The 21,329-nt window shown below is 38.0% G+C and overlaps 1 protein-coding gene across 4 annotated transcripts in view; it reads right to left on the bottom strand.

Moving 5' to 3' along the window:
* The window catches only part of LOC149554628 (uncharacterized), a 77,369-nt gene extending 58,165 nt beyond the window's left edge, over positions 1-19,204 (bottom strand). Inside the window, exon 1 of one of the 4 annotated variants that reach the window (XM_089828689.1) lies at positions 18,407-19,204. In XM_089828689.1, the coding sequence (XP_089684815.1) occupies positions 18,407-18,571 (165 nt within the window). In that variant the 5' untranslated portion in view covers positions 18,572-19,204. Of the gene's footprint in view, positions 1-17,834; positions 17,859-17,880; positions 18,141-18,406 lie in introns of those variants that run through there. The other 3 variants (XM_089828691.1, XM_089828690.1, XM_089828693.1) reach the window with 3 other exon arrangements.
* Between the last annotated feature and the right edge of the window lie 2,125 nt (positions 19,205-21,329).

The following is a 21,329-nucleotide window of genomic DNA, read 5'->3' as shown; positions in this document are numbered from 1 at the left end:
TAACTATTCCTAACTGTAGTCATGTTCAGCTGAAGTAAATAGATTAACGACTATCTATCATAATTGTAATCATGATCAACTGAAAATAAACATAATCATATTCAATTGAAATAACAATTAACTATTCCTAACTGTAGTCATGTTCAGCTGAAACAAATAAATTAACGACTAACTATCATATCTGCATTCATGATCAATGATTAACAAGTAAAGTAAATGCTTAACAAGAAAGAAAGGAACATACAAGCATCATCGGAGGATCTTTTATCTGGTTGTGCAAGCCTCGGCATTGGTGAAGGAGAAGCATTGTCATAGGCTTAACCTCCCAACCTTGGACCATACTTATCCCCACGCATTCTATTATATTAGAATGGCCTTCCCTACCTCAGGATCAGACTTGGGATGTTCTTCAGTCCAGCCATCTGAGCATCTTGGTGTTTTGAATGTCCACTTGATGGGGACACTACCCAAGAACAGAATGGACACAACAGAAAAGGGAAATTATATTAACTGAGAAAATAAGCTAGTACAAATAGTACAAAGAAAATAAACTTCAGAACATGCCCTAAGGGCTTACAATAGCATAAATCTGGAGAATATTTCTCCTTTTAGCACCTCCTCTCAAACTCCACTCCGAACTGCCTTTTATAATGCCAGAAATCTCCTTAAACAGACCCCGGAGGGTTAAGGACTAGGAGTACATTCTAGAAAGTGCTAGTAGGCATCCACCGACAAAATAGAAGGTTCCAGAAGCTGCGTTAGAAGTTGGTGCATATCTAGAAGAATCCAGAAACGGTAACCGAACTTCCGGGAGGCATAACTTTTGAACCGTAGCTCCGATTGACAAACCGTTTACATTTTCGGAAAGCTCTCGAAGCGCTCTATAGCCCTATGGACAAGTTTCGCTCGTCCCCCATCTTTCGACCCTTTTCGAGGTCATTTAATGCCCCTAACCTGACTTCGAAGCATTCTTAGGAGGTCTCCAAAACCCAAAAAATTGCAATAACTTTCAAATCGTGGGGCCTTTTGACCTGATTCTTTTTCTGGAATGCTCTAAATCACGATTACATTCATCTGGCCAATTCACACCTTCTAGGTCACCAAAATGATGGCCAAATTGCATGCTCCTATTTTTTCGAGATTTTCTAGCACACTAATAGTTGAACTTTGAGAGTTGGAACCTTTATTTGACCCAAATGGGTATCCAAAAATGTAAAGACATGAAACAGAAACTAAGTCTAAATACATTTTTTTTTTGGGTGACACAGGATTGCCCTTATACCTCTGGATGCTCCTGCATCAGACACCCAGGGTAGATTGAAAAGTGACCCTGTCACTTTATGGATGGTAGAGGAAATCCCAAATGGGAAACCTCAGCTGCTAAAATCCAAGTTGAGTCCTCGATCGGCCGTCCTTTCCATTTGACCAAATACTCTTCATACTACCTGTTTCTGGTACTCCTACCCACACGATGATCTAGAATGTCTTCTATCTCCTCCTTCTTAGAAGCAGGAATTGGACATGGCTCTAAAACCAGCTCCTCATCTGCACCATCATCATGATACTCTGTTAAATCTGCAATGTTGAAAATGGGAGAAATGTGAATACCATCTGGCAGCTCCACCTCATATGCATTTCCTGAGTTATGTTTCTTCAAAACTTTGCAGGGGCCAAATTTCTTCATTTTCAGCTTGTTGTAAGTACCAAGTGGAAATCTTTCTTTTCATAAGTGTACCATGACTAAATCTCCTACTTGGAATTCCTTATGTCTTCTCCTTTGATCAACCCTAGCTTTATACTCTTGATTCATCTTGGTAATGTGTGCTTGAACTTCCTCATGTAGATGCTTGATATGTTCAGCAAATTCTACCGCTTCAGCACTTGTCCTCTCCCCTTGCTCTATCTTCCTCAATTCTGGTGCAGTCCTTGGGCTATTCCCATATACAATTTGGAATGGTGATTTTCCAGTACTCCTATTTACAGAGTTATTGTAAGCAAACTCTGCTTGTGGTAGAATCAAATCCCATCCCTTGGGCTTATTCCCAACTAAACATCTCAGCAAATTGCCCAGACTTCTGTTTGGCCGTCAGTTTGTGGGTGATGCGTGTAACTGAATTTCAAGTCTGTTCTCAACTTCTTCCACAATGTCCTCCAGAAATACCCCACAAATTTAGTATCTCTGTCAGAAACTATACTCCTTGGAAGACCATGTAGTCTTACCACCTCTTTGAAAAACAAGTCTGCAATATGGACAGCATCATGAGTTTTGTGGCATGGAATGAAATGTGCCATTTTGGAGAACCTATCAACCACCACGAATACTGAGTCATTACCCCTTTGTGTCCTTGGCAATCCAAGAACAAAATCCATACTTATGTCCTCCCATGGCCTTGATGGAACAGGCAATGGCTGATATAGACCAATATTGTGACTAAACCCCTTGGCAACTTGGCAAACCTGGGAACTTTGTACGAACTTCTTCACATCCTGTGAAATTTAAGGCCAAAAATAATGTTCTCTAAGAATGGCAATGGTCTTATCTCGACCAAAATGTCCTACCATCCCTCCACTTTGTTTCTCCTTAATCAGATTTTCCCTCATGGAACTCCTTGGAATGCACAATTGACTACCTTTGAACAACATGCCATCCTGAATCAAATAGTCTAACCACTTGGTTCTATCTACAGCAACAGGTTCTTTACAAGCTTTCCATGCTTCAGCAAAATCAGGATCCTCGGGGTACAAATTCTTGAGTTCATCAAACCCAACTACTTCAACCTGCATTGTTGTAAGCAACAACTGTCTCCTACTTAGTGCATCTGCAACCCTGTTAGATTTTCCACTTCTATGCTTCAACACAAATGTATAACTCTGCAAGAATTCTACCCACTTCATATGCCTCTGATTCAATTTACCTTGGCTATTTAGGTACTGTAATGCCTGATGATCAGTATACAAAACAAATTCCTTTGGCAATAAATAATGCCTCCATTTCTTTAAGGCCTGAACTATTGCATAGAACTCTTGATCATAAACAGAATACTTCTTCTTTGCATCATTCAATTTTTCACTAAAATATGCAATAGGCTTACCTTCTTGGCTTAATACAGCCCCAATAGCGCTGGCACTAGCATCACAATCCACCTGGAACACTTTTCTAAAATCTGGAAGTGCCAACACAGGCTGTTCTGTCACCTTCTTCTTCAGCAATCCAAAACTTCTCGCAACTGCTGCAGTCCATTTGAACTCTTTTCTATCCCCTCTTATTGTATCAGTTAGGGGTGCACATATGCCACTGAAATTGTTAATAAACTTCCTGTAAAAACTAACCAGACCATGAAATGATCTTACCTTAGTAGCAGACCTTGGAGTAGGCCATTCCAAGATGGCTTTTACCTTCTCTGGATCCATTTTGAGACCTTCAGGTGATATAACAAACCCCAAATAGACTAATTCCCTTTTTGCAAAGGCACACTTCTTTAGATTAATTAACAGTTTCTCTTCCCTTAGCCTTTCAAGGACACTACGAATATCTAGTAAATGTTCTTCCAAAGTCTTGCTGAAAATTAAAATATCGTCCAAATAGACAATAACAAATTTTTCCAAGAACTTCTTAAGTACCTCATTCATGAGCCGCATGAAGGTGCTTGGGGCATTCGTCAATCCAAAGGGCATGACTAACCACTCATAAAGACCCTCCTTGGTCTTGAAGGCTGTTTTCCACTCATCTCCTTCTCGAATCCGTATCTGATGATAGCCACTCTTCAGATCTATCTTTGTGAAGTACTGAGCTCCACTCAAGCAGTCCATAAGATCATCCATCCTTGGTAAAGGAAACCGGTACTTGAAGGTTATCCTATTTATAGCTCGGGAATCTGTACACATCCTCCACTCTCCATCCTTCTTTGGTGCGAGTACTGCAGGTATTGCACATGGACTCAGGCTCTCTCGAATCAAGCCCTTCCTCAACAGCTCCTGAACCTGTCTATTTAGCTCCTCTGTTTCAGTAGGAGTCATCCTGTGAGCAGCCTTGTTAGGCAAACTAGCTCCTGGAATCAGATCTATCTGATGACTGATTTGCCTTACTAGTGGCAATCCATCTGGAACATTATCAGAGATAATATCTCCAAATTCCCCTAGTAAATCTGAAACTTCAAATGGTATTTCACTACTACCTTCTTTATCTTTCCTAGGAATCAAAGCATAGCACATATGCTGATGTTTCATGCCATCTAAAAACTTCCTTCCATCAACAAGACAAATCTTAGCACTGCTACATACCTTTTCACCTTCCTTTTTCATGGGCTTCAATTTGTGGCGAACTCCATCCTTTGTCAGAGAGTATGTGTTTGCATGTCCATCATGCACTGCATGTCTATCAAATTGCCATGGTCTACCCAACAATAGATGGCAAACATCCATCGAAATAACATCACAGAGAACTTCATCATGGTAACTCCCAATTTTGAATTTTACTAAACATTGTTCACTTACCAGGACCTTATGATCATCTTTTACCCAAGCAATCCGATAGGGCTGGGGATGTTTCTCCCTCTTGAGCTTCAGCTTAGAGACCATCTCTTCTGATACCAGGTTATCAGTGCTACCACCATCAATGATCACATCACAACATTTATCCTCACACTTGCATCTGGTACGAAACAAACTCCTTCGTTGTCCTGGTTCATTCTCACCACTTAGTAGGACTCTTTCATTTACCAAGGTCTCTCCTCTTTCTACATCCTCTAAATGTGATGATTGTGCATCCTCATCCACATGAGCAACCCTAGCTTGGCCCTCAGCTCTCCTATCTGTCCTTCCTTGTCGTTGAGGGCATTCAAAGGCACGATGACCTTCTTCATTGCAATGGAAACAGGTTCCACGGAAGCCTCCTCTTCCTTGTCCACGTCCTCTACCTCTTCCTCTTTGATTTCCAAAGTTTTGATCATGGGAGCGGTTGAAACCCTCATTCCTCTGATTTCTGCTAGTACCCACATCTTCATTTTTCTTTTGGTTTTCATTGCGGCCTTCAGATGATCTACCGCTTCCCCTTCCTCCTTGACCGCGCCCTCTTTGTCTTCCTTCAAACCTTCTATTCAACTTCTCTTCAACTCGTAGGGAAAACTGGTATGCCTCTTCAACGCTGATCATTCTTACCAGACTTAATTCCTCCTGGATGCTAGGTTGCAACCCATTGATATAACGAGCAACCTTCTCCTTATTTGCTTCTGCATGCCCCGCTCTAATCAAGAGTCGGTAAAACTCCTATGTATATTCTTGGACTGATCTTCCTGCTTGCTTTAACCCATGCATCTTCTTAAACAGATCAAGCTCGTAGTCCACAGGAATGAACTACTTCTTCAATTTGTCCACCATGCGATCCCATCTTGTGATCTTCTCCTTTCCTCTTCTAAGTCTTTCCAGTTGAACCTCTTGCCACCAGATTTTAGCATGGCTTTTCAGTTTGGCCTTTGCAAACTTAACCCTATCTGGGTCCCTTATATCCTCATACTCAAAGTATTCTTCCAGTTCATTGATCCAATCGATCAACTCATCTGGTTTCAGATTTCCTGAAAATATACCCACTTCAATTGTAGGTCTTTTCCCAAACTTAATAATGGCCCTAAAAAGCCTTTCCTCTACAGGATTCAAAACTTCCCCGTCAACTTCCTCTTCTGGTCCCATTACTTCCTCTTCATTGTCATCCTCACTATTGTCACCTGCGGCAACATTTGCTCCTCTACGAAGCTCCTCTTGCAATGCTTGTACCCGCCTCTGGAGGGCTCTAACCTCCTCAGGATCAATAGCTCTAGCCCTTCCGTCACGCTCTCTTCGTGGAGGCATCTTCTAACTCGAACCCACAACCACACAGTCCTGGTGCAAACTGCCTCACAGTCGGCGCTTTGTCTACACACTCAGGAAAACCCGCTCTGATACCACTTGATGGGGACACTACCCAAGAACAGAATGGACACAACAGAAAAGGGAAATTATATTAACTGAGAAAATAAGCTAGTACAAATAGTACAGAGAAAATAAACTTCAGAACATGCCCTAAGGGCTTACAATAGCATAAATCTGGAGAATATTTCTCCTTTTAGCACCTCCTCTCAAACTCCACTCCGAACTGCCTTTTACAATGCCAGAAATCTCCTTAAATAGACCCCGGAGGGTTAAGGACTAGGAGTACATTCTAGAAAGTGCTAGTAGGCATCCACCGACAAAATAGAAGGTTCCAGAAGCTGCGTTAGAAGTCGGTGCATATCTAGAAGAATCCAGAAACGGTAATCAAACTTCCGAGAGGCATAACTTTTGAACCGTAGCTCCGATTGACAAACCGTTTACATTTTCGGAAAGCTCTCGAAGCGCTCTATAGTCCTATGGACAAGCTTTGCTTGTCCCCCATTTTTCGACCCTTTTCGAGGTCATTTAATGCCCCTAACCTGACTTCGAAGCATTCTTAGGTCTCCAAAACCCGAAAAATTGCAATAACTTTCAAACCATGGGGCCTTTTGACCTGATTCTTTTTCTGGAATGCTCTAAATCACGATTACATTCATCTGGCCAATTCACACCTTTAGGTCACCAAAATGATGGCCAAATTGCATGCTCCTATTTTTTCGGGATTTTCTGGCACACTGATAGTTGAACTCTGAGAGTTGGAACCTTTATTTGACCCAAATGGGTATCCAAAAATGTAAAGACATGAAACAGAAACTAAGTCTAAATACTTTTTTTTTTTGGGTGACACAGGATTGCCCTTATACCTCTGGATGCTCCTGCATCACCACTCAGTTATGCTTACATAACTGACGCTATGGACATCAAGTGATCATTAGATTCCACATATGCCTATAAACTACCTTGGCCAAGGATTTCCGATGGGTTCATCGACCCGATCACCACCGCTCAACTTGACAACAAGTTTCATTTCAAGGATAAGCATGAACTATTAAGTAATTCATTATTTAAGTTATTCATGTTTGATTTCTTTTTTGTTTCGTTGCATGTTCATTCCACCTCTTCACCATATGTGGCTTCATAGTCGGTGATTCCCAAGTGCTTGAAAGATTATGAGCTTTCTGCCCTTTTATTTACACCTCTTCACCATTTCATGGCTACATTGCCGGTGAATCCCAGGTGTTAGAAAATTCATGAGCATTCTACTCTTTATATCCTCTATCACAAATTGCGACAACATAAAACATATTTTCTTTGAGATCAGCATTACTCTTTGGACAGTATTTCCAATTCAGATTTTAATATTCTTACACATGGGTTGTATCCAATTGACTTAAGAAAATTTAAGGAAAGAGGACTGATAATAAGGACATTGGGTAAGTAGCAATTCATATTGAAATTAAATCTGAAATGATAAAATCCTAGACGCCTAACTGGCTGCTTTGGAAGAAATAAAAATAATACTGAAAAAGTCATATCATGACCTAATGTAACACTGGATATGCTTCAATCCTTGCAACCCGAATTTAGAACTTGTTCTCCTTTAGTTGCAGACATCCCAATGCAGATTACTCCAAGGCTGGGTTCTTACGGCAGTTTTACTATTGTATTGGATGCTTAGCCTCGAAGTATAAAATGGTAACCTTGGCTCATGAGCTGTTGTGAATTCGAATGCTAGAGATGTTAATAGAGCAAAGATAGTAGTGGTAAAGGAAGGTTGAAGGTAATACGGATGCAAAGTGTTGAATGTCTTAATACGGCAAGGTAGAAGAATATATAAAGAAAAGTGTCAGACTTCATTCACGGCTTAATTAAAAGGAAGGTCGTGCCTTCTTAGCTTCCGACAGTTATGTAACATATGTCAATTTGATTTACCAAGTGCTTAAATAGATAAAGAAAGAGAGGGAAAAATAAAAGGTTGAAGAAGAAAAAAAAAAGTTGGAAAAACTATAGTTATTAGTTTCAAATACTTATTATTATAATATATACTTATGCACGTTCATGTAAGTATATTAATGGGGTGACATCATTAAATTATATTATTATAATTTATTGGTGCCATTTCATTTTTATATTTATGTGTACGTATGTAAGTATTTATTATAATAATATGATGAAAATCAATTAAAAATCTCTTGAGGTATGTGTTATATTTTAATTTAGATTATCTTATGTTTTCTTAGATTATTTTTCTTAATAGCTCATGCAGTCCCAAAAATGTGTTCTATGATCAAGTCGTTGCGTCCTCTCCAAGGGAGTTTATGGTCATACCTGTCGATCCTAATGACTAAACTTAAGCGAACATCCCATTCTGATGATCTCGTTTAGCAATGCTTCCCCCCTCTTCATCTTCTCCTGCAATCACCCATAAAAAGACTTCTGCCATAATAATAATTCATAAAAATGTATTAATCGTTATTTTAAATCAAATAACTACTAATCACCTAATAACAGTTATTGGTTATCAACCATCTACATTAATAGTTAATACAACATTTATAAATAACTACTTATTTCACATGATCATGAAAGTATAATTCATTCAGTCCAACTGTTATGAACAAGTTTAAAATTAGGTCAAAAATTTGGGATGTAACAAGTTACAAAGCAAAGTGTGTGGTGGAAGTCTAGTTGGCAACGGTTATAAAGGAGAACTATCTAGTAGAGACCCAGTTAGTCGAAGCCAAGGAGGCATGTGATGGAAAGGAGGCTGAACTTAATGATGTTGCCTTAATCTTAAAGGAGGTTGTCGAGGCGAACTCTCAGGCACAAACAGATCTGGACATCCCTACTCAACAAGTGTACCAGCTACGAAAGAAGTTGAACCCTCTAGCATCCCAATCAGCTCCACGAACGCTTCCTTCTTCCTCATCTTAGTTATTTTATTTTATGTATAAGGTGTAGAACATTATCTCCATTTTGTGTTCGTCAGGAGACAACTTTCTTTTTGGGGGAATGATGTTGTCGGTAATAATTGTAAAGTCTTGAGGAATAGTTAATATTTGATTATGTGTTAAGTACTGTCTGTTACCGAAGGAAGTTAGAATGTGACGGTTGAGTCACGATCCTTCAGATGATATATGTACAATCTCCCAACCAGGAATAGATATCATCAAAACTCTTGAGAGCATTGGAATATGATGTACTTGAATGAATATTAATGAAATGAGCAACTTGGTTTCCTGAATCATTGTGTTATCTTTTTTTTGTGTTATACTTCATTACTTCCATAGTATGCAATAAACCAATTTACCCAACTTGGTTTCCTGAATCATTGTGTTATCTTATTTTTGTGTTATACCTCATCACTTCCATCGTATGCAATATACCAATTTACCCGTGATGGTAAACATTGGGTAGCAATGAGGATGTTCACCCAAAGGTTTTGGTGTATTGGACACATTAGAAGTCTGCCTATTTGGGAATGGATGGTACCAACAATGATCAATCACAAGCTATATATATTTTGGACCTATCCCTAGAAAACTAGTGTGGTCCTATTTAGGAATCACAATTTTTCTTCATTAGAGATTTAATTTTGGGGGTTCCATTGTTTCAATATGAAGGTATTTGATGTGTTCTAAGTTTGCAAATATTTGATGTGTTCTAACTCTAAGTTTGCAAATATTTTGGAGTTTGAATGTTGATTTACAGTTTTGTTGGGAAAGTTATTAAGCAACATGGCAATTTTTAGAGCTGATCATACCATTTCCAATATTGGCCATAACATCTTATGTTTATTCTTGTTGGATGTATCATGTATTGAAAACTTAGGTGGTTTGGTGGTGTTTGGATAAGACTTGAAAGGGTGAATTTCTTGCTGGTTATACAGGTTTAAGGTATTTTGGAAGTCCTTACTACTCATACCTATATTGAGTCATTCTAAGTTGCCTTGGCTGGTCATGTGAACTTGGTAGTCTAGTATGTCCGTCTTTGGAATGACTTCCACTTTGTCATGTGGCACCCAAACTTGGTAGTGATGCTTTGATGGGTTTGGCATTGAACATTTCAAGAAAATCCCTGATTTAGTGGTCTTTACAGTTCCCGGCTTCCTGTAACAACAACAATGTCACAATTATACACCTATAGTTGGTTGTAATTACTCGACCAATGCATGTTTTATCCCTTCTATGAGTTTGTTATGTACTACAATTGATATGTGGTGGTGATTCGATTTAAGAGGATGTTGGGAGTGTTATTGGCTAAGAAGGCTTCTTGGGTGATTTCCATTCTTATTTTTCTTGTAATAGTGCACTCTGTCTATATTATGCCTGCAAACAAGTTTCAAATCTTTCATATAAGGTATTCTTGTTATTTCCATGTGAGTGTTGGGTGTTGTGATCAGTGTTCTTCCTTGACTTGCTATGGGAAATATCTCCTACGTATCAATTGATGAGCTTAAGGGGCTTTCTAATGAATCGTTCATAAGGCACAACACTTGGTGAAGGTTTTGCAAATGGGCTTGCAAGCAGAGTGGGTTTCACCATTGAGGAAACTCTGTAGTTAAGCACGCTCAAGCTGGAATAATACTGGGATGGGTGACTTGTCAAGAAGTCTTGGTGCTTCACCTCTGTGAGCATCACCTATGAGTGCTAAGTGTTCCATTGAATCTCATGAGAGATGGATTTGTATGAATCACTATCCATGAAACATGGGTCAATGAGATTGACTCAAAAACTACACAATTAAATCCTAATAGCAATATCACAATTTGACTTGTGGTAGAAAATATCTCCCTCTTATCAATTGATGAGCTTAAAGGGCTTTCTAATGAATGGTTCATAAGGCACAACACTTGGTGAAGGTTTTGCAAATGGGGTTACAAGCAAAGTTGGTTTAACCATGGAGGAAACTCTATAGTTAAGTGCACTCAAGTTGGAGTATTACTAGGATAGGTGACCTCCCAGGAAGTCCCGGTGCTTTACCTCTGTGGGCATTACCTAGATCCAATAAGTGCTAAGTGTTCCATTTATTCTCATAAGAGATGGATTTGTATGAATCACTACTCATAAAACATGGGTCAATGAGTTTGACTCAAAAACTACACAGTTAAATCCTAATAGCAATATCACAATTTGATTTGTAGAAACTATAAAAACTACACAGTTAAATCCTGATAGCAATATCACAATTTGACTTGTAGAAACTATCTCCTACTTATCAATTGATGAGCTTAAGGGGCTTCCTAATGAATGCTTCATAAGGCACAACACTTGGTGAAGGTTTTACAAATGGGATTACAAGTAGAGTGGGTTTAATAATGGAGGAAACTCCGTAGTTAGGCACACTCAAGATGGAGTAGTACTGGGATGGGTGGCCTCCCAAGAAGTTCTGGTGCTTCACCTTTGTGAACATCACCTAGATCCAATGAGTGCTAAGTGTTCCATTTATTCTCATGACAGATGGATTCGTATGAATCACTACTCATGAAACATGGGTCAATGAGTTTGACTCAAAAACTACACAGTTAAATCCTGATAGCAATATCACAATTTGACTTGCTATGGAAAATATCTCCTACTTATCAATTGATGAGCTTAAGGGGATTTCTAATGAATGGTTCATACGGCACAACACTTGGTGAAGGTTTTGCAAATGGGGTTGCAAGAAGAGTGGATTTAAAAATGGAGGAAACTCTGTAGGTAAGCGCACTCATGTTGGATTAGTACTAGGATGGGTGACCTCCTGGGAAGTCTCAACCCTTTACCTCTGTGAGCATCACATAGATCCAATGAGTGCTAAGATTTCCATTTATTCTCATGACAGATGGATTTGTATGAATCACTACTCATGAAACATGAGTCAATGAGTTTGACTCAAAAATTACATAGTCAAATCCTAATAGCAATTTCACAATTTGACTAGCTATGGAAAATATCTCCTACCTATCAAACTTTATCATAGTTCAAGTCAGAAGTTTATCACTTGCAATATGTCATTGTCATATGATTTATGATCTTCTTCATGTTTGAAGTCTTCCTTCTTTGTTATGCATCTAAAAATTTAGCATATATTATTATTACAAATTGCAAATCTATTACTGAAAACAATTCATTGCATCTGCAAACTTTATCATTGTTCTTGTTTAGAAAAACCATTGTTATGACTCAAGTTTTTTCAAATTTTCTATAAATATTAAATTATATTAAAAGAAATTGGTGTACCCAAGCACTCCCATCCCCTATTTTGAAAACTAGTTGTACATGTACCTGCGTACCCCAAGCACCCCCGTCCCTATGCAGCCTTGGCTTAAATTGATCAAAATATTTCTACATTGCCTTTTGATAAGATCTATAAGTGGGGTGGACAATTATAAAACCAGTTTAAGAAACCTCCTATAGAATTCACAATAACTAAAGAATCCTTCAACTACGAGAGATTTGTAATTGGAGGCCAATCTAAAAGTTCTTTGAGATTTCCTTAGCAATACTTGCATCATGGAGTTGATTACATAACCAAGATACAAGAATTCCATAATACTAAACTCATACTTGGATTCCTTTGCAAATACTGACTCTGCCTCAAGTATATGCAAGATCTCATCCAAATGTCTTGAGTATACCCAATATCTCATTCAAATGTCTCAAGTATACACAATACCTCATCCAAATGTCTCATATGCTCCTTCCTAGTCCTGTTGTAAATCAAGATGTCATAAAAATATCAAAACAAATTTTTCAGAGTTGCTTATTAAATACTCGATTCATGCAAAGATTGAAATGTTGCAAGAGCATTTATTAAGCTAAAAGGCATAACTAGGAACTCAAAGTGACCGAATTGACATCTAAAATATGTTTTCTTTATGTCCTCATGGACCCGTGTTTGATGATAGCCTGATCTCAACTCTATCTTTGAGAAGTAGACAAATCCATGTAGCTCATCAATCCTCAGTATTAGGTGACAGTCTTCTTGTTTAAATCACTATAATCTATATGCACATATGCATAGTCCCATCCTTTTTCTTTAACAATACTAAAGATGCCAATGGGCTCTTAATTGGGTGTTTATGCCCCATCTATAAGAGCTTTTTTATTGCCTTTTTTATCACGACCTTGTGTCTCTTTGGATGTTTTTAGGGAATGGTGATGACAAATTTGTGTCCCTCCTCTATCACATGCTCTATGCCATAGAAAGTGTACCACTAAAAAACTTGCTTCACTTAGATAACAATGCTTGCACATCTGGATGACAACTTCTCTTATCCTATTTTTTGATTGTAGGCATATTAACGGACTCGATTGCCCACTCACATTGATCATGTCAAATCAACCTCTCCGCATGTTTGGAAATAACATGTGGCCCTCCGTAGACATCCTTCTCAACACTACTTTGTTCCTCTCTAGTTAGAAATTAGCTCCATGGTCTGAAAATTTAGAGCGATCTCCCTCAAAGATCACACACCGTACGCATGTAATAGTAAAACTATTTGTTAACGTAACTTGAATCCATCACGTCTTGAGTCTTGAGCCCTCTATGAGCAACCACCCCTTCATTGGTAAATTTATGTGTAGAGTATCAATTAATGCAACTGTTCGCTGTCCACCAAGGACTCCACAAACTTTGAAAGAGTCATTTTGTTAACTACTAGAAAGCCTACTAGAGAACCTTCTCTTTTTCTAACTCTTTTGATGACTCTTCATTGGCATTCTCCACCAAATCAGATTGCTGCTTTGCTTTTTCTGATGCTAATTCATCAGCCAAATAGCCAAATAGAAATCTAATTTGATGAGCATTTCCCTTCCCAAAGCACTTAGGGCTTGGGGCTCATGGTTTCTTGCAAGCGAAACATAATTTCTTCTTCCTTGGGTCATTTAGGAGGTCTTCATCTCTTCTTGATGTTGTCTATAATTTTAAATTTCCCCATTCAAGACCTAAAATGAGGTCATGGATAAATCACAAAAACAACAAAATTTGATATACAATTGAATGTGTCGTTATTAAAGATTTAAACGTATTCACATTGGGGTTAATCATACTCACTAGATCAAGGTTTAAAACATTGATACAAATAATTTCATCTTACAGACAATGATTAAGAACAGAGGTGGCCATATAAACAAGTGAAGGATTAATTCAAGAGACCATTGTCCAAATTAATATTTTCTGTATTGTATTATTAGATATGAAAGAAAAGAACAGCAATATCAATATTTCTATAGCCACCACTTCCCTACTTGGTCATGTCTGAGCATAAGAATTAGCACATAGAAGGTTGAAGTGCCTGTATATGCCTTTGGTCAACCCCTTAACCATAGTCTGCGATAATTTTAAACAGCATCTTACTTAAGTATTACTCTATATCAATAATAATGAAGGCCAGCTCAGCAAAGATACTCCACATGAACACTGTGTATACCCAAATACGATGCAGAAATAACAGCGAAGACTGATAAAGGCCGGCCATCCAGATAATGGAACATCGATGACAAGCATTATTAATAACTGCTCATGTAACCACTAGTTGTAGATTTCTCCTAAGGGCATATGAAGAACAAAGATATCTCCTAAGGGCCCCAATCCATGTTAATATTACTTAAAGAAGAATCTGCTGTTAAGATCCATCAATTATTAACCTCAGAGGCCCAAGTTTCCAAAGCGAATGATACTTCCTATAGAGTTTATTGTAAGTCATATGTGTTGTATATTACTATCACAGGTGCTGCTAAACCATGGAAGACAATGGTCAATGAATGGCATGGAGCAATGGTGAATAGGATGCAATTAAAGTCTGAGAAGGAGCATTAAGAATTCCATTGAGTTTGGTGCAATTGCAAACAGTGACTAGAATGACACTGATCAAGAATAAGAATATGCACTGATTATTTATAACAGAAATTTGATATAACACTAGACAGCAGTTAGAAAAATAACATGTGTCATGAACGGATATGACTAAGTAATTACCAGCAGTAATCATTGGAAGAAATTAACATAAATGTGCCATTTTAAAGAAATAAAATATCAATTATGGATAGATGTGATGAGAATCATAGGCCTATTCGCATAAGTATGAAGAGAGGCAATTTATGCGAAAGAGTAGTCTTTCAAATCAGAACATGCAACTATTTGATTTGCAAGATATAAAATGAGAAGTGGTTTCATTATCAAATCATCATTGGAAAACATTATTCTCTTCTCATACTTAATTAGATCTGCTCGATTTAGCATCTGCCATTTGGCATAGATTGGTTGCATACATACAAAGAAGATCACATACAGTTCCATTGTTGCAAGGATTAATTGGACATACCAGAAACAGCATCAGTACTTTTTTGCATGAATATATATCCATATATGGAACAGCAACATAACACTACAAGCGATATTGTCAATCCACTACATTGCATATATCGAAGGATTACATCAGAAATAGCAATAAGACAATATTATATCACATCTTCCATTGTCAAATCAGAGAAAGCTATTGAACATCAAAATCATCTTGCATACTAAAATCAGTCATATCAGATATAGAAGAGATCATCTTATTGCACTAGCTGCAAATACATAAGATAAATTCATCTAGCATATATCACATTGTCCAGTCAGAAATAGCAGTGATATTGTCGGTCATATAATAAGAAAAACTATTCTACAAGTGATCTAATGTATATCTTGTTCTTGAAATAACATTATCATTATCTATATCTTATCAATTACATAAGTGTATAAGTGGTATCATATATTGTAATCCATAATAAGAATAGAGAATTCGAACTTATTTTTCCCAAATTCCGAAGTTAGCCTAAGAGGGGACATTACATTTCTTAGTCTAATTTAAATCTTTATGGAATTATTTCTTGTCCTTTTTATTCTAGAAGGTCCTAGATTAAAAAATTGCTTTTTTGGGACAGCAAACTCCCTGGTCCTTACCTTCTATATAGCCTCCTACAAGATTGGTAGATCAAAGGTTTTAACCCCATCTTCTAATTGACTCCATAAGTCCTTCGCGGAAAAGGACCGCAAGTCTCCTCTTTGTAATGTAAGGAACCATAATAGATGACCTTTGGAAAGTTGAAATGTAGGTATTAAGGGTGCCATATTGCTTTAATTGTGAAAACTCTCTGAAGGTCCTTGCCAAATCCCTTGATGAACTTGCATATAAACTTATCATATGTGGTGATCGAGTTGTGGCCTAGTGTCACCAATTCATGGTACCAACACTCCCATGTGCCATTTTTTCCTATGATGCTATTACCTGTCCTTTCTCCTTCTCTTTCACCCAACTGTGTTCACTAAAATTGTAGATGATTGATAATATATGATGTTAATTTTCTGCCTTTTTTCAACTTTATCTTGACAAACAATCATTGATTTCCTTATGCGTGTCTTGCAGGTGAGGAATGCATATTGGAGAGAAGATCAAAGAAATAGAAGACAGGAAGCAAAATTCCATATAGCATTTCAAAAATTTCAAATTATTATTTATGCAATTTACTTAAGCATACTATAATACCCAGTGTCATAAACATGCTAAATATAGATTTGGAAATTGCCTACTTTGCAATTTCTACCCTAAGTTATACGCTCGTTTTGGTATCGATTCCTATAACATATTTTAGGATAAATTCAATCAATTCCTCAGCTCTAAAACCAACTTTCAAGATGTCATGTGAGCTCAGATTCTATTTTTGACGAACTTCTGAACTTTCTGAAAATTTGTGCTCATTTGAACTCTAAGGCAAATGCAGTTGAGACCTAAACATTACTAAAAGCATAGAAGTGGTCACACACAACAAACCATTTTCAAACAATAAAAAGCCAACTCTTGTGGTGTTTTTGCATTTTGGAACAATTACCATGCACTATCTTCTTAAATGAACTATTATAAACAATATCATTCATCTGAAGCTTTTATAAGTTTGTGGTGTTTTTGCATTTTTGAACAATTACTGTGCACATTATCTTCTTAAATGATGCTAAAAATAACTTACACAATCGAATCCAGAAATAATATGCATATTTCGAGCATTGTCATTCATCTCAAGCTTTTCTGAGTTCTAAATTTCTCTCTCTAATTCTAGATTTCTGGGTATTATTTCCATGAGCTCTCCAAAAAAGGATTTTTCTTTTCTTCTTTCGTTCTTCCAGCCTTCTATAAACTTCTTCCATAGCTTTTACAATTTTCCTATTGCCACCACCATTACCCATCCATAAACTCGGAGGCCCCACACTTCATTCCCAATATCCCCTTGACATCTTAGCAAATCCATGACCCTTGATTTTTCCATTCATAGTAGCCCTTATCACACAGTGGTTGAAAGCTTGTGGGAACTCCCTAAAACATATATTTACCAACACTTTTTGCACTCAGGCAATCATGCACCGGTATTTCTGGCATGCTGCACATGGAGTTTAAAATAACCCAAACAAAGGTTTGAATAAGGTAGGCGCCCAAGCAACCCAATGAAATTTTCCTTTCACCCTACAAGTCTTGACCCTAATATCTATTTACAGAAAAGCCGTCTCCATAATCTGCGAGCACAACAACAATAAGCACAACGACAAGTTTCCAGAACATCACTGCTCCAGTTTGTTTCCTCTTCATTCAACTTTCTTCAGCTCAAACAGTTGAATCAGGAATGCTCGGCGTAGCACTCTTCACCAGTTTCGTAGCTTGGATAATATTTCCCAGCTCTTAATATTAATCCGATATATAACCCAGCTCTTAATATTAATTCGATTTAACACTACTTTATTTTTTAATACGTTTTCCATTACTCAAAGGGAATTAAAAAATCTTGCTAGTTTAGTTAGTAAACCGTTAGCGTTGGAGTTTGGTTAGATCAGAGATCCAAATTTCTTTAACACTCATATATCCAATTGAAGAGTAGTAGTTACTGAGCTATTCAAAATTCTGTCAGCATACGCACAGCTTAATATAAAATTTCTACGAAGATTCTACGATGCAAAACAAACCAATATCTGCAAACCACATGAACACGGCTATTGTTCACAATATCTTCCCTGCAGTTCAACAGCGCCTCTGAAATCATATTTTTAAGATTCACTTGCACTAAAAGAAAAATTAAACCAAACAATTACTTCGCTTCCTTGCAGTACAAATCCTAATATGTAGAGGTCAATCCACTAGAAACATCACCAACCACGTCCGAAAAAATTGTAAAGCACTCTGCCCACTTTATGGCAAATTTATAGACTAGACTTTATAGCAAATTAATAGACTAGACTTTAACTCACTTCCGTATAAAGTCAATATCAGACTTCATACAAAAGAAGAAACAGCTAAACATAAAAAAACAAATAAAAGGTAAAAACCAAAATTATCTCGCCAAAGGTGAATCCTTCAAAGCCGCAGAGAGAAATTTTCTGTACTTCAATTCCAAAAATAACAGCATTCTTTGTGTGGACACTTAATTTGGAAAAGTAACTTTATTATTTACGCACATATATCAGTGTTGACGCAGAAAAACATAATACTAACCCCGCCGAACCCCCGCTGGAATAAAGATGACTCAATTCTTCGTATAATTGGATCTCTGAGATGCAACCTGGCGCACAATAGCCGAACACACACGAACATTATGAACATCACGCTCACTGCAAAACCTAACACAGTCATGCTCAAATTGATGCCTGAGCTTATCATTTCTTCTTGTTTTTTCTCTCTGTTTTTTTCAGTCCGATCCACCCGTGTTCGAATCGAGGAAGTACAATTTGCATAGAAGTTAGAGCCTCTGAAAAGTCCAGGTATTTTATCTTAAACAACCTTGAGCTTCTCTTCCGAGCAGCCCAAAGAAAGCTCGGGAGAAACAAGTCGTACAGATTAAGATTAAAATAATGACTTTTCAAAAATAATAAAGAGGGGAATATATTGATTCTCATTATGAAAGGGCATGACTGGGATGAAATGGAATGGTCGTGTGGTGAAGTTTACACCTTGACTTTTAAAAAATGGGCGAGTATGTGTGTTCACTCTGTTGGATTAGGGCTTGTATGCACAGTAATATGATATTTCTTCGATAGTTCTGCGATAACATCGGTCAACTACAGTATAAGGCAGCGACAGAGCCGCTCTGCAATTCTAGCAAAAATGGTGAAGGGACGGGAAGGGGAGCGTATTAGGCAGTTCGTCCGGATTATTCCGGAATAGGTTTTACTTCACACAGACAACAGACACAGTGGGATCAGGGTATCACACCGAAGCATCACAGTGGGACCAGGGCAGCAGACACAATTCCAGACAGGGTTCAGATCTTACGTAGGTCCGTTTCCAAGGGTAAAACGAAAACTGGGGCTCAGCCCATAGCAAGATAGTGGCAGGCCTTAAGCCAGGGGTTTCAAGGTGCACTTTCCGATTTTGTTTTATATATTTGCTCTTGTTAGCTTTTGTTTCGCCCTTCTTTCTTTTGATCAATGGAAAAACAAATTGAAGATACACAAATGAGAAAACAAACGGTGGATATGCAAACCATGGAAAAACAAACCATCTCATTGGTAAAAAACGGTCAAGAAATTATGGTACATTTTGAAACTAACCATTTAGGGCAAGTCAAAATGGCATCACTTGGCAAGACAGGAAAATATATCTGGGTCAATGTTAAACAGTTCAAGGGCATTTTAAAACGTAGACTTGCTCGTATGAAAGGGTCACATGAAAAGCAGAAACACGGGCAAAGATTGCATAAACAAGTCAAAATGTGCCCTCCTCCACACTTAAGTGGTGACAGTCATCTGTATGGTAGCAATAACTTCGGTGAGTCTGTCAGTTACAGCCCTACCTCCACACCTCTCGCTTGGTGCCCAGATCTCTATGTGCAAGAACTTTTGAGGGCCAAGAGGAGGTTGGAGCTCCTAGAGGCTAAGGAGTAAGAAAGTTACCGCAATATACAGGTGCTAATTGCAGCAAATAAAACTCTTGCAGACAATAACAACACTTTAAAAGCTCAAATCTCAACGCTGCAAGAAACACTTTTAGCCGAGAATCTTGAATGGCAGAATATGAAGGATGAATGGAAAAACCTAAATGTGACATTGGAAACAAACAAGGTCACAGCAAATACCAAGTCATCTCATAATAAGGAGAAAACGATTCTTCACACTAGTTCACCAGGAAAGGCAGATGGTGAAGAAAAGAGAAGAAGTTTTGCAGAAGTCACCAAAACTTGGGACAAAAACAGCAAACACCCTAATATGGCAAGAGAAGAGGCAAAGATTCGTGTGAACACGCAAGACAAAGAGGTCAAGGAAAGGCAGCTTAGGGCATCCAATATAATTATCAAGGGGATAAAAGACTATGGGGAAGGCAAACATACCCTTGACCTAACGAGGGATTTCCTACAAGATGTGTTGTTGTGGCAAGGACAAATTTGCCAAGCTTGGAGGGTTGGCAAACCACACGCTGAGAGAAATAGGCCAATCAAGGTAGTCATGCTCAGCATTAGTGACAAACAAAATCTACTTAACAAAAAACAGTTCTTGTGGGGTTCTCGCTTCATTTTAGAGGAGGATTTAACTATGAGACAGCAAGTAGAAAGAAGGATGGAAATGGAAAAAATCAGAACAGCTAGAAATGAAGGCAAAAGAGCTTGGTTGTTCAAGGGAAAAGCAGTTATTGCTCATTTTGGCCACCGCTACAATGAAGGGCAGCAAGAAGGCAACAAAGGTGCAACAACAAACACCTTAATAGGCAGCAATACAACAAGATCCATAATCACACCTAGCGATAATAACTCAACTTCGAGTCTTTCACATCAAAATAAATAGCAATCAAGCTTAACCCAGGCGTCCTTAAGTTTAGTTTGTTGGAATTGCAGAGGTTATCCGTAGAGACGTGGGCCTGGGTTAGGGCCTATTGCGGAAGGCAAAGACATTATTTGTCTCATAGAGACACATGAGCATGAGGGATGTAAGACCCCATTGTTTGAAGGCTACTGGAAGATGGCAGTGTGGAATGAGGCAGCGGGAAATGGTAAAGGTCATGGAGGTATAATGGTTCTAGTAAAAGAAAGAGAAGGTTGTGTCATTCAGCTAGAAAAGACTGATTCTAATAAACAATTTATATGACTCAAAATCGTGGAAAATAACACTCTTCTCAGGATTGCAGCTTGTTACTTTGCTCCACAAGTATCTAAAATTTATAAAAAGTGTGGTTTCGATCACAATGACCCTTATGCTACGTTAAAGAAAGATGTTGTTGTTTTTTCACAACGTGGGGATGTCCTTCTTGTTGGAGATTTCAATGCTAGGATAGCAAATTGGCAAGCAAGTATTTTCAGCTCCGAAGTAAATGATAACCCTATTTGGCTCACAGAAGAGAGAAATCATCAATGGGATAGAATATCCGAAGATGCTAAAGGCTGCAATCATTTTGGGGAAGAATTGATCACTTTGTGTGGCACATTTGA

The sequence above is a fragment of the Cupressus sempervirens genome, chromosome 5 (assembly GCF_028749045.1).
Source record: "Cupressus sempervirens isolate cs-2001-9-10 chromosome 5, ASM2874904v1, whole genome shotgun sequence".
NCBI lineage: Eukaryota > Viridiplantae > Streptophyta > Pinopsida > Cupressales > Cupressaceae > Cupressus > Cupressus sempervirens.
Note: the sequence above shows the minus strand (reverse complement) of the source record. Positions and strands in the feature narration are given on the sequence as shown.